Below are 14886 nucleotides of genomic sequence, written 5' to 3'. Positions count from 1 at the left end.
AAACCCATGACCACTTCCATCTAGAAGAACAAGGGCAACCGATACCTGGGAACACCACCATCTGCAAGTTCCCCTCCAAGTCATTCACCATCCTGACTTGGAAAGATATTGCCGTTCCTTCGCAGTCACTGGGTAAAAATCCTGGAATTCTCTCCCTAATGCATTGTGGGTCAACCCACAGCACATGGACTGCAGCGATTCAAGAAGGCAGCTCACCATCACCTTCTCAAGGGCAACTAAGGATGGGTAATAAATGTTGGTCAGCTAGCGATGCCCATGTCCCATGACTGGATAAAAAATGACTTGGATAAAAAATAATGACTTGGATAAGGTTAGCACTGCTGCTTCACAGCTCCAGGGTCCCAGGTTCGATTCCCAGCTCGGGTCACTGTCTGTGTGGAGTTTGCACATTCTCCTCGTTTCTGCGTGGGTTTCCTCCGGGTGCTCCGGTTTCCTCCCACAGTCCAAAGATGTGCAAGTTAGGTTGATTGGCCAGGTTAAAAATTGCCCCTTAGAGTCCAGAGATGTGTAGGTTAGAGGGAATGGCTGGTAAAATATGTGGGGTAGGGCCTGGGTGGGATTGTGGTCAGTGCAGACTCGATGGGCTGAATGGCCTCCTTCTGCACTGTAGGGTTTCTATGATTTCTATGACTGAAGGTATGGTTGTTAAATGTGCCGATGACACAAAGATATAGAAATATAGAAACTAGAAGCAGGCGTAGGCCATTCGGCCCTTCGAGCCTGCTCCGCCATTCATCTTGATCATGGCTGATCATCAAATTCAATATCCTGCTCCGTCCTTCCTCCCATATCCCTTTGGCTCCTAGAGCTTTATCTAATTTATTCTTGAAATCAGACAACATTTTGGCCACAACTACATGCGGTGGTAGTGAATTCCACACATTCACCACCCTCTGGGTGAAGAAATTTCTCCTCACCTCAGTTCTAAAAGATTTACCCCTTATCCTCCAACTATGATCCCTAGTTCTGGGCTTGCCCATCATTGGGAACATTTCTCTCTGAATCTACCCTGTCGAACCCTGTTTGAATTTTAAAAGTTTCTATGAGATCCTCTCTCACTCGTCTAAATTCCAATGAATATAATCCTGACCGACTTAGTCTCTCCTCGTAAGACAGACCTGCCATCCCAGGAATCAGTCTGGTAAACATTCGCTGTACTCCCTCTAAAGCAAGGGCATCCTTCCTCAGATAAGGACACCAAAACTGCACACAATATTCCAGGTGTGGCCTCACCAATTCCCTATACAATCGCAGCAAAACATCCCTATACTCAAATCCTCTTGCTATGAAGGCCAACATACCATTTGCCTTCTTCACTGCCTGCTGTACCTGCGCGCTTACGTTCAGCGACTAATGCACGAGGACTCGTTGAGTATCCACCTCTCTCAATTTACACCCATTCAAGTAATAATGCCTTCTTACTAGTGCTACCAAAGTGGAAAACCTCACATTTATCCAGATTCTACTGCATATGCCATGCAGATGCCCACAGACGCAGCCTGTCCAAATCACGCTGAAGCATCTCTGCATCCTCCTCAGAGCTCACCCTCCCACCCAACCTTGTATCATTTGCAAATTTGGAGATAATACATTCAGTTCCCTCTTCCAAATCATTAATATATAATGTGAACAGTTAGGGTTCGAGCACAGATCCCTGCAGGACCCTACAAGTCACTGACTGAAAATCATAAAAAGACCCATTTATGCCAACTCTTTGCTTCCTATCTGCTAACCAGCTTTCTATCCATCTTAAGACATTACCTACTATCCCATGTATTTTAACTTTGCATTGTAGTCTGTTATGTGAGACCTTGTCGAAAGCCTTCTGAAAGTCTAAATAAACCACATCCACTGGTTCTCCTCGGTCAACGCTACTAGTTACATCCTCAAAAAATGTAGGAAAGTAAATTTTGAAGACGATGTAAGGAGACTACAAATGGACATAGGTAGGTTAAGTGAGGCAAAAATCTAGCAAATGGAGTATAATGTGGGCAAATGTGAAATTGTCCATTTTGGCAGGAATAATTAAAAAAGAGGCATATTAGAACATAGAACATAGAACAGTACAGCACAGATTAGGCCCTTCGGCCCACGATGTTGTGCCGGGCTTTATCTGAAACCAAGATCAAGCTATCCCACTCCCTATCATCCTGGTGTGCTCCATGTGCCTATCCAATACCGGCTTAAATGTTTCTAAAGTGTCTGACTCCAGTATCACTGCAGGCAGTCCATTCCACACCCCAACCACTCTCTGAGTAAAGAACCTACCTCGGACATCCTTCCTATATCTTCCACCATGAACCCTATAGTTATGCCCCGTTGTAATAGCTCCATCCACCCGAGGAAATAGTCTTTGAACGTTCACTCTATCTATCCCCTTCATCATTCTATAAACCTCTATTAAGTCAGGTTGATACCAGAGATGAGGGGTGTTGATTATGAGGAGAGACTGAGCAGATTGGGTTTGTATTCATTGGAATTTAGAAGGCGGAGGGGGGATCTTATAGAGACCTATAAGATAATGAAGGAGCTGGATAGGGTAGAGGTGGAGAGATTCTTTCCACTTAGAAAGGAAACTAGAACTAGAGGGCACAGCCTCAAAATAAAGGGGGGTCAGTTTAGGACAGAGTTGAGGAGGAACTGCTTCTCTCAGAGGGTGGTGAATCTCTGGAATTCTCTAATAATTCTCTAATTATTATCTAAATGGTGAGAGATGGCAGAGCTCTGAGGTAAAGAGAGATCTGGGTGTCCTAGTGAATAAATCAGAAAGGCTGGTATACAGGTACGCCAAGTATTTACGAAGGTTAATAGAATGTTATTGTGTATTATGAGGAGAAAGTACGGATGTTATGCTTCAGTTGTACAGGATACTGGTGAGATGACATCTTGGAGTATTGTGCATGATACAGTTCTCCTTATTTATGTAAATGCATTAGAAGCAGTTCAGAGAAGGTTTTGCTTGACTAATTCAAGGAATGGGTGGGTTGCCTTATGAGGAAAGGTTGGAAAGGTTAGGCTTGTATCTACTAGAGTTTAGAAGAGTAAGAGGTGACTTGATTGAAACCTGTAAGATCCAAAGGAGCATCGACAGGGTAAATGTGGAGAGAATGTTTCTTCTTGTTGGAGAATCTGGGACTAGGGATCATCGTTTAAAAATAAGGGGTCATTCGTATAAGATGGAGATGAGGAGAAATTCTGTCAGAGTTGAAGACGAGTCGTTAAATATTTTTAAAGCAGAGCTAGATAGATTATTAACAAGGGGATGAAAAGTTATTGTTAGACATGAATGTGCGGTTGAAGTTACAAGCAGATCAGCCATAATCTTATTGAGGGGCAGAGCAGGCTCAAGACGCTGAGTGGCTTACTGCTTCTCCTAATTTGTGTGTAAGCTGATTTAAACCTTCCCGAACAGCACCAGCAAATCTCCCTATGAGGATATTATTCCTGGACCTGTTGTGTAACCTGTCCATCTTGTGGAGGTCCAACCTGCCTCAAAACAATTTCAATGACTCAGAAATATGATGCTATCTGTTCTACATAAATTCTCCAGCCACGTATTCAATCCTCCTATTCCTATACTAACTAGCATGTGGCACTGGGAGTAATCCTGAGATCACTGCTCCTGAGGTCCAGCTTTTTAATTTCCCTCATATCTCTCTAAAATCTGCTTGCAGGACTTAATCCCTCTTCCTACCTATGTCATTGGTACCAATGTACCTACGGCCCCTGGCTATTCACGCTTCCCCAAAAGGATGTCCTGCAACTGCTCCATGATATCCTTGACTCTGGCATCAGGGACACAGCACATCATCCTCCTCGGGTCATGCTTATGGTGCAGAAACTGCCTGTCTGATACAGCCTATCAAATCCCCTATCACTATTGCCCTTCTACCCTTCATCCTCACCTCCTGTGCAGCTGAGCCGCCTGTGATGCCATGGACTTTGCTATGGCTGCACTCCCCTGAGGAACCATCACCCTCACCAGTATCCAAAAATGGAAAACCGAATAGCAAGCAAGATAGACATGGGACTTCGACACTACCTGCCTGGTTCTCTTAGACTTCCTTAGAAGGACCCATTCTCCTTCTGCCATCACATTTATCAGAAAACCTCCTCTGGTAACCCAACTCAAGTAATATTTAGCCACAGTGGTTACTGCTGGTCAGTTACAGGAAAGGATTCAGTGAGATAACCTACTTTATTGCAGGGATCAGTTTTTTACGGTTTAGCTTTTGCCACAATTAATTTGTGTGAAAATAAATAGCAAATAAATTTGACAGCTCATGCTCAACACAATAACCGTGGCAAAAAATCAGCAGATGCAATTTCAAATCTAGATCAACAATTGAACTTTCAGTACCTTTTCTTCAAAAATAACTTAGATTGCAACTACAATTTCAAGTATTAAAATGTGATTTTAAAATGCTTCCTATTAATTCTGGTGAAAGGCATCAACCTAAAAGGTCAACTGCTCTCCACAGTTGCTGCCTGCCCTGCTTAGTGTTTCCAGTACCTTGTTTTTACTTCAGATTTCCAACACTGCAGATTTTTGGTCCATAATTCTACATTTTCATTAATATGTTAATCTTTCAATTTGTTCCAATGCTGTTGCATGTTGATAATTTAAGATCAACTATTTGTGCACATAAAGAAAGCAGCAACCCGAAAAGCATCTGCTGCACAGAAAATTCAGAAATTTGAGGAGCTGGTAATGTATTCCTGATCATTTATAGTAATTTTTGTACTGAAACAATAATTAATTTTAATCAAGCAATGCTGAAAATTGGCAAAGTATGCGAAACATGTGACTCGAGTTGAAAGGGGAGCCTCTATGCTCACGTTAAAATTGTTCTGCAACAATGCATGATGTTACAACAATGCAAGTTAAGTCACGTAACTACAACCGAACTATTTTGTATTGTCTGGATAAAAGCAAATTACTGCAGATGCTGGAATCTGAAACCAAAAGAGAAAATGCTGGAAAACCTCAGCAGGTCTGGCAGCATCTGTAAGGAGAAAGAAAGAGCTGACGTTTCGAATCCAGATGACGCTTTGTCAAAGCTTTGAGCTTTCTGTCATCTGGGTCATCTGATCTGGGTCATCTGGACTCGAAACATCAGCTCTTTTCTCTCTTTACAGATGCTGCCACACCTGCTGAGATTTTCCAGCGTTTTCTCTTTTGGTTTTTTTCTATTTTGTATTGTGATTTGATTGAGTGATCACTTTGGGGAAGTAGTCTCACATTTGTTTTATCTTCAAATTGGCTGCAGTCGAAGTTGAAACAGTGCAGTACTTATATTTCAACATTAAAATTACAACTAATCTAGGTAGCTTGTTCAATCATCTTCAAATTCTTAATTCGAAAAGCAACCTCTGTTCGGCAATCCTCAAACGATAGAAATGTCACAGACAGTTGGAGGCTGATGACCAAAGTACTGTGCACACATGGGCAAAGTTCTGCTTTCGTTGAACAACACATGCCCATGGTAGGGTAGCATAGGGTATGCAACCCAAAGCTAGTGTGTCGAAAAATAAATGTGATAAGTGCCCCAGATTAAGTTGTGGTAAGCTCAGATATTTCCCTCAGGAGGCCGCAATGAGAGTCTCCCTGGGTAACCCCGGGTCACGGGCTGCCTCGCCAACCAACACTTCACCTGTTGCTTCCTCCATTTCAGAGCCCAAACTAACCCGGTTATCCACTGACTTGGCACAACATGAAGCGGCACTGGAGTCATTACCTGCCATCTGGCAGACAAACACGTCTGTTGCTATTGACATGGCTCACAGCCGCTGCTCTCGGGCTCTGGGGGAGAAGCTACACAGTCTCCCCGACACAATGTCAGGCCGGCACCCGTTCACTTCCGGCGACGCACCGCGTCACTTCCTGCACCGGCCGGGCACTGCCGCGCACGCGCAGTCTCGGCCGCTCGGGGATGTGACGGCGGGGCCGGGGGTGGGAGGCTGTGCTTTCCACTCCATTCCCAAGGTATTGCTGCATTCAAGCATTTTTAGAAGAGTTCTCGTCAGAAGTTAGAACAACAACTTGCACTTAAGGTTGGAAAGCGCCCTGACGAGTTTGAGAGCAAGAAGTCTCACAACACCAGGTTAAAGTCCAACAGGTTTATTTGGTCGCAAAATCCACTAGCTTTCGGAGCGCTGCTCCTTCGTCAGGTGAGTGGGAGCTCTGTTCACAAACAGGGCATATAAAGACACAAACTCAATTTACAAAATAATGATTGGAATGCGAGTCTTTACAGGTAATCAAGTCTTAAAGGTACAGAAGACTTGATTACCTGTAAAGACTCGCATTCCAATCATTATTTTGTAAATTGAGTTTGTGTCTTTATATGCCCTGTTTGTGAACAGAGCTCCCACTCACCTGACGAAGGGGCAGCGCTCTGAAAGCTAGTGGATTTTGCTACCAAATAAACCTGTTGGACTTTAACCTGGTGTTGTGAGACTTCTTACTGTGTTTACTCCAGTCCAACGCCGGCATCTCCACGTCAGAGCTTGAGAGCAGCATAATCCCGAAGCACATTAGGGTGGATGACTAAAAGCTTGATCAAAGTGGTATGTTTTAAAGAGGAGCAGGAGAGGTTTAGGGAAGGAATCCCAGTACTCGGAACCAATGCTGCTGAAGGTGCAAGCACCAGTCACGGAACTGGCATTTACATAGTGCCTTTTCACAGCCTCCAAGTAATGACTTCAACGAGGCACATGAGCTCTGACGGAGGGTCATCCAGACTCGAAACATTGGTTCTATTCTCTCTCCACAGATGCTGTCAGACCTGCTGAGATTTTCCACATTTTCTGTTTTTGTTTCAGATTCCAGCACGTGGAGTATTTTGTCTTTATCTTACATGAGGTTGGCCTCTTAAAGTATGAACTCGCTGATCGAGGTCATAATTGCCTGCCCAAACAGGGAGCCTCACTTGTATATAAAAATGAGAGTGTCAGGTCTTCTGGTACTTTTGATTTGATTTATTGTTGTCGCATGTATTAGCATACAGTGAAAAGTATTGTTTCTTGTGCGCTATATAGACAGATTATACTGTTCATAGAGAAGAAAACAAGAGAGTGCAGAATATAGTGTTACAGTCATAGCTAGGGTGTAGAGAAAGATCAACTTAATACAAGGTAGGTCCGTTCAAAAATCTTGACAGCAGCAGGGAAGAAGCTGTTCTTGAGTCGGTTGGTACGTGATCTCAGACTCTGGATTCTGACACTGTACTTGAAACACACCCCACCCCAGGAGTGGAATAGAGTTTGTAAATCAAGGGAAGCTGGTGAAAGGACATTGGCCTCTGAGGAGTTATTTCACAGATGTCTCCAAGCATTTTGCAAGCAGCAAAATACTTCTGAATTGTAGTCCCTGTTGTAATGTAGGAAATGATGTGGAGATGCTGGCGTTGGACTGGGGTAAACACAGTAAGAAGTTTAACAACACCAGGTTACTTTTGTACCAGAAGAACTCACCTGAAGAAGGGGCTTAGAGCTTCGAAAGCTTGTGTGGCTTTTGCTACCAAATAAACCTGTTGGACTTTAACCTGGTGTTGTTAAACTTCTTACTGTAATGTAGGAAACACAGCAATGGCCACTTATAGTCATCTTAAGATAATAGGACACCCAAAGCATGTCAGTGAACACCATAGAAGATATTGGGTTTGATGGCCAAAAGATTCGTTGAAGGGAAGCTTTGGGGCATCTTGGGGGGAAAGTGAAGTAGAGAGTTGTAGGGCAGGTATTACAGAGTTTAGGGCTGAGGCAACTGAAGACATGGCCACCACCAGTGGAGCAATTAAATCAGGGATGCTCATAATGTAGCCACTGGCAGAGACTAACAATAACAGACAGAAGCCACAGTCCTTTAATCACTTTATTAATTAAGTTTAAGAAATAATAATAACCACTGACAACTAATAAATTTGATGGAATATCTGATTATATATAGTATAAACAACTAATAACGATATCAACAACAGTCCAAAGATGTGCGGGTTAGGTTGATTGGCCATGCTAAAAAATTGCCCCTTAGTGTCCTGGGATGTGTAGATTAGCAGGTAAAATATGTAGGGATATGGGGATAGGGCCTGGGTGGGATTGTGGTCGGTGCAGACTCGATGGGCTGAATGGCCTCTTTCTGTACTGTAGGGTTTCTATGATTTCTTAAAGCCAATGTGCAACATAGCATAGGGTCACTAGTGTTTATGCTTTTGTCCATTCATGGTCACATTCAAAGTGTTTTGTACCCCAAAAACTTAGTACATATCTGAATTCTTCTGAAAAAATGATGCAGATCAGAAACTCTGCTTTCACATTGTGCACTTCCAGTCTGGTCCTCTTGTTTCTGCAATCAGTGGTCACCATGGAGAAAGCTCTTTCTATATGAGCATCAAACATGGTATGGTGAATATATAGGAGCTGATTTTCTTCATGTTTGTGAACAGCTGCTCCTTCCAAGTCTTGGTACACTCAGTTGATGAGATGGCAGATGGAATATAATGTAAATAAATGTGAAGTTAGGCACTTTGATAGGAAGAATATGGGAGCTGAATATTATTAGGAGAGGTTGAGTAGGTTGGGGCTGTACACATTCGAGTTCAGAAGAACGAGAGGTGATCTTATTGAGACATATAGGATTCTCAGGAGGTTTGACAGGGTAGATGCTAAGAGGTGGTTAGCAAAGCATTTGGCATTTTAGGCTTCATGAATAGAGGCATTGAGTGCGAAAGCAGGAAAGCTATGCAGGACCTCTGTAAAGCTCTTGTTAAGGTTCTAATTAGTGTATTGCATCCAGTCTGGTCCCCACACTTTAAGAAGGATGTGAAGGTCATTCAGTCAGTGTAGAAGAGTTTTGGGAGAATGGTTCCAGATATTGGGGTTTTGATTAGGTAAAAGAAGTTGGGTTTTCTCTCCTTAAAAACAAAGGAGATTGAAAGAAGGGAGATTTGTTAAGAGTGTGCAAGATCAGATTTTTAAAAGATTGGCAAAGAAAAGCTGTTCCCATTAGCTGATGATACAAGAACTAGGTGACAGATTTAAGGTTTTAGGCAAGAAGTGCAGGCAAGGTATGAGGAAGAGTTTTTTCACACAGTATGTGGTAATGACTTAGAACTCACTGCCTATGAGAGTGGTGGAAGCGGAACAATGATTTTGAAAGAATATTGGATAAGTATTTAGAGGAAATAAATCTGCAGGCTGAAAGGATCAAGAGAGTGGGATTGACTGGATTACTTTGCAGACAGTCAGCATGTACTTAATAGGCTGAATAACCTTATTCTGTGCCATACATGACTATAACTTAATCTTCTGCAAAGATGTCCTGTTGTACCTTGTTAACGGCTTCCTGAAAGTCTATGTACACTTCATCCACTGCATTTACTCCCTTCACCTACTCAAAGAACTGTGTCGGATTCAACAAACATATAAACTTATGAAAGCATGGAACAGGAAACAACCAGCTGGTACATCCAACCTGTCCCATATAGTTAGTATGTCTTTTGCATCTTGTAAAGAGGCTTCTTAGCCTGGAGGTACCATGTAGTCTCTTGACAGAGGTGGAGAACTAGAACCAAAGCCAATTAAAGGAGAAAAATTCTGGAAAATCCTCTCCCAATCTCTCTAGACAATAAAAACATGAAATTTGTGTTGGCTCCCTCTAATTATTTTCTCTTCAACTAGATACTTAGTCATTTCGTGTATAATTAAATATTCTAAATTCTTCCTTGCCACAGGTGTTAAACTAATTGGCTTGTAAATGTGCAAATTAGCTTTGTATCTCTTTTGAAAATAGGTATTATATTAGCTATTCTCCTGTTCTCTTGCATACATCCATGTATGATATAACTCCAAGATATAATTTCTAGAGTCTCTGCATTTTTGTCTCAGATTCCATCGCCCTCAGATTCCTTGAACGAAACTCATCAGTTGTCACTACTTTGCCATCCTTTAACTTAACTGATTTCTTCAATGCTTTTCTGTTATTCATTAAACCTTTCTTCTTTTGTTTAACAAGTTTGGGATTTACCTTCACACTGTCTTTCTGTTTTATTTACAACAATTAGATCTAGCAATGTATTTTTGCTTATTCAAACAAAAGGCTTGAGAAAAGAAACTTGCATATATTTTAAGAATTACATTTGTCCTTATCTATTTACTCCCTCCCTGTCTCAGTCAATAATTAATCACTTCCGTGACATCTCCTACTTCAACTCCTGCCTCTCCCCATCATTTTACAACCTGAATCCATATCATTTTCAGCTTGAGACTGAAGTTGCCAAAAGGTTTTTTTTTAGCTAGTCTCCAGGAATTGCAGTATATTCAGGAAACCCCTGTCTATACCTTCACGCATTCCAAGTCCCACTGTAAAACAGATTTTAAAACTTCCAATAATCTGATTTGGAAAATATTAAATGCAAATAAATGTTAAAACAAATTTAACTATCTCTGCAAAATAAAATGACAATTTGCGCAAGGTCACATTTGTTCTCTTTGGTTTTATATGCTATTATTTATGTACTAAAGACTAAAAATATCTGAGAATAGAGAAATTTCATAGGTCATAGTGTTTAAATTTCCTATGTGGCATCACATTACTTGGATAATATATCTTTGTATCTGCTTGTCAGTGTAACATATATTCAGTTTAAAATCACTCATTAATAGTACATGGTGCGGATTTTGAATAATTGTTTGAGTATAAACATTCTGGCCATAAATTGAGCAATTAGAAATTAGTCACAGAATCCCTTCAGTGCAGAAGGAGGCCATTCAGCCCATCGAGTCTGCACCAACCACAATCCCACCCAAGCTCTATCCCCATAACCCCATGCATTTACCCTAGTTAGTCCCCCTCATACTAAGGAGCAATTTAGCATAGCCAATCAACCTAACCTGTACATCTTTGGAGTGTGGGAGGAAACTGGAGCACCCGGAGGAAACCCACAGAGACATAGGGAGAACATGCAAACTCCACACAAACAGTGACCCAAGCCGGGAATCAAACGCAGGTCCCTGTCGCTGTGAGGCAGCAGTGCTAACCACTGTGCCACCGTACTACCCTTTTCATTTGCAGTGCTGAAAATGAAACCCCATTTCAGTTTTAATATCTTTAAGAATATCTTTATATATATATATATATAACATTTATTGCCAGAGAGTAATTATTTCCCATTATTTTGAAACTTATTGCACAGCCAGTTCTCCAAACTTGACAATAGAAAGATTAATTCCAAATTAAATAGATTATCATATCGTTAGCGTATGTATACTCAGCACAATCCATAAGTTGGTGTTAATTATATTTAAATTGTAAGCCTTGAACAACAGTTGGCCAATTACTATTTAAGGAGATCAATGAAAAATTAAATATGAATACATGCAGAAAATAGAATTCCATGGTTGCATTTTAGATGTTGCAGCTGTCACAATTGATGTTAAATGAAGCAATACAAGGTGGCTGTGGTAAAAGAAGGTGATAATATCCTAGAGTATCTTACATTTGAGATGATAAAGGAGTAATGGATGAGGTAGCTGCAATAAGAGGCTAAGTTAATTTAGGGTAAACTCATAATGTATTATATAAAAAGTTAAAGGGGTTATCAGTTTATTTTTCATAACTCCAAAAGCAAGTTGTGATTGTTTTAATGTTATTGGCTCGATGAGCCACATGATTAAAACTGGAATATGTGGACAATCAGATCCATAGACATTATTTTTCCATGGACCCATGATATGCATACACTTATGATCTACTGTCCAGCTGTTTTACAGAAATTATAATTATATCATGCAGACAAAAAGATTTTGTTCAATAAAGAATTACACTGTGTAATGTAATTGTACAATGGAGACATGTGAAGGAAAGAGAAAGGCAGTAGAAGTTATGATGTGGCCAAAAATATTTCAACAACCCAGTGCATTTGTAAATACAACTATCAGCTTTTTCTTGCATATGTTTTGTAAGATGTTCAAAACAATTTGCTGTAATAAGCAATTTTATGAACAATAATATGTCAATGAGAGAGTTAACAGTGATATTCAAGATTAAGAACTGTTTCAACAGAGTTAATAGGGGAAAAGCCATCAACATTGGCAAGAGAATCGAAAAACAGGAAAGAGATTTAATACAGTTGGTGAAAGGACAAGATGGAGGGGATCGGGGGGGAACTGAGAGGTTTTTTTGTTATCTGGAATGCAGAGAGAGTAGTGGAAGCAGACTAATAGTAGGTTTCAAAGAAAAATGAATGTTTCTTCAAAGGGAAGAATTTGCAAGGCTATGGTGAAAGAACTACAAAGTGGGATGAACCAGAGAAAGCCCAATAAACTAAATGGCCTCCTTTTCTGCTTTATGATTTTATGAAAAGAAATTTCAAAATGTGTATGTATTTCACTTGCATAAAGTTCTTAATCGAAGGTGGGGCAACATAGTTGACAAAGCATTTTATTACTTTTGGAAAAGAAATGCCTTAAATTTACACAGCACCTTTCAGATCCCCAGGCCATTCCAAAGTAGTTCACAGCCAATGAATTGAATAAAGTGTAATCACTGTTACTGTGCAGGGGCACACAGGGCAGTCAAATTGATGACATGAAGGTCCCATAAATGAGCTTAATGCCTGATCAATCAGTATTTAGTGGAGTTAACTGAAAGATGACAGGTGGTAAGGACACGTGCAGAACTTCAATGTTCATCTTCAAATATTGTTATTGGTATCTTTTTCATGCACCTGAAGAGAGGAGGCAACGTTTTAATATATCAATCAAAAAATGGTACTATTGACAATGCGGCACTGCCTCAGTGCTGCAGAGAAGTGCTGGTCCAGATTATGTGATTTAGTGTGAATAAATGGTTAAAGTGGAGTTTCATAGGAACTTAGGAACGGGAGTAGGCCATTCTCATGCGGTATAAGAGATTTTAAAAATCTTTTTCAAGGCTCAGAAATAATGATAATTAGACCTCACATTTATATAAGTGTGTTCAACATAGTAACATCTCCCAAGGCACACCATAGGATTGCTATTAAACAAAGTTTGACACCAAACCACATAAAAAAAGGTCAAGGGGATAAATACTTTGGCTGCTAATGACTTGCAGATAGTTTCAGATTCTGGTTCTCAGACTGGCTGAGAACTGATGCTTCTGATGGATCTATGGAGTCCTGTGGTAATAAAGGTGCAGATTCACATGGGGCCACCCAGTCAAATTTTGATGGGGGAGGCGATTGTGATACAATGGGAAGTTGCTAGAGGCCACTGAGTTTTGATTTTATCTTTTGTCCTATATGAAACATGGAGACAAGCAGTGTGGAAACTCCATATGGCAAAATTATACAGCCCTGTCATGGCAGACGTGAGCCATTCAAGAGCTCACTGATTTCCAAAGGACCATAAAATCCCACCATTATAAAATTCCACCCATAATCTTTAGGTTTTAGCCCATCCTTAAACAATGAGATGTGTGAATTCCACAAATTGTTGTGAGAGACTCTCACTTGTGTCCATATTTAATTAGGTATTTGTCAGACACTTGATACTGTTTGTAGTCCAAATGCCAAAAGTATCATGATTTGCAGCAGCCATCTTAACAGATTGTGTCCAATTTTTGAAAGTATTGACTGAAAGTTCATAATATGACATGCCTTTACTGGGCATGACATGGGAGTAGTATCAGCAAATGTTATATAGGTGGAATATAACCTTGATGACCATGCTGTTTTATGGTTGGAACCCATCCTTGGCACCAAGGTTGTGAATAGTCTGTTTGAACCTCAGATAGTGGAGAAGGATGGTTAGGCAATGGATTTTGTGGGAGGAAAGACAATGGCTGCACAGCCTGAGACTTGACTAATCTAGGCTGTCATTTGCCTAATCCAATAAACCAGAATGAGCCTGAGCAGAAAGCGATGAGTCCTAATGGAGAAAGGAAATCTAATATATGGGTAAAAGCTGATGTGGCTCTCAAAATGGACCAAACGAATAGTTGTTAAAGAATGCAACAATGAGCTGCAAGAGAAAAAAACAAAAGATCGACAGATGGAAATGGACAATTATATGGTATCATGTAGTTGAAGATGGAAAATTTGTACATGAGAACATGATTTGCTTAAGAACATGGATGACTTGCAAATAAATCAAAGAAACTGGAAAGAATGCCAGATTACTAAATAAGGAAGTGTTTTCATTTCAGTCAGAGTGACCCAAACAGATTGTCAATATCCTGGATTATGCTGGAAATCATCATTTATCTATTTACACCAAGAAAAGAATAATGGAAATGCCATAATGAACAGCACAATTGGGTCACCTCAGACATGCCACTTCTCACATACTGTCCACTATTTAGCCAAAAGCTGCAGTTAAACTGGAATTAGAAACTGTGTAAAGCTTGGCTGGACCTAAATATCTCTGATGAAATAAACATGTGAAACTTGCAACAGAATCTCAGTTTGAGAGCAAATGCAATTCCAATAGGCCAGATATCTGGGCATAGATCAGATAATTCCATTTGTAGGACTTAATTATTCTGCTTTGTGTAAGGAAGCTCAGATCCTACTGAACTATAAGATTTCAAGGTCTTAATCACTGTTGCAAAGGATTAAGTTACAAAAGTTATGGAGAAAATATTCCTGACAAGGCAGACAAGATAACCTATGCAATGGCTAAGGATTCCTGGAGTTTGTATCAAAAAGAAGATTTACAGAAAAGTGATGTTCTAGTTAAGTTAAAATGTTGTAATAGGAATATTAAGAGTTTTCTACGAGGAAACAAAAAGTGGTGCCACATAATGTATGGTTGTAAATGAAATAGTAACAAAAAAACTGATGCTATTTGGGAAAAAAGGGTGATATCACATACACTCTCGAA

General features: G+C 40.4%; 1 protein-coding gene across 1 annotated transcript in view; it reads right to left on the bottom strand.

Moving 5' to 3' along the window:
- The window catches only part of mtx2 (metaxin 2), a 247847-nt gene extending 241924 nt beyond the window's left edge, over positions 1-5923 (bottom strand). Inside the window, exon 1 of the mRNA XM_078228468.1 lies at positions 5760-5923. Coding sequence (XP_078084594.1) covers positions 5760-5799 — 40 coding nt within the window. The 5' untranslated portion in view covers positions 5800-5923. The remainder of the gene's footprint in view (positions 1-5759) is intronic.
- Between the last annotated feature and the right edge of the window lie 8963 nt (positions 5924-14886).

Source organism: Mustelus asterias, chromosome 14 (genome assembly GCF_964213995.1).
Source record: "Mustelus asterias chromosome 14, sMusAst1.hap1.1, whole genome shotgun sequence".
NCBI lineage: Eukaryota > Metazoa > Chordata > Chondrichthyes > Carcharhiniformes > Triakidae > Mustelus > Mustelus asterias.
Note: the sequence above shows the minus strand (reverse complement) of the source record. Positions and strands in the feature narration are given on the sequence as shown.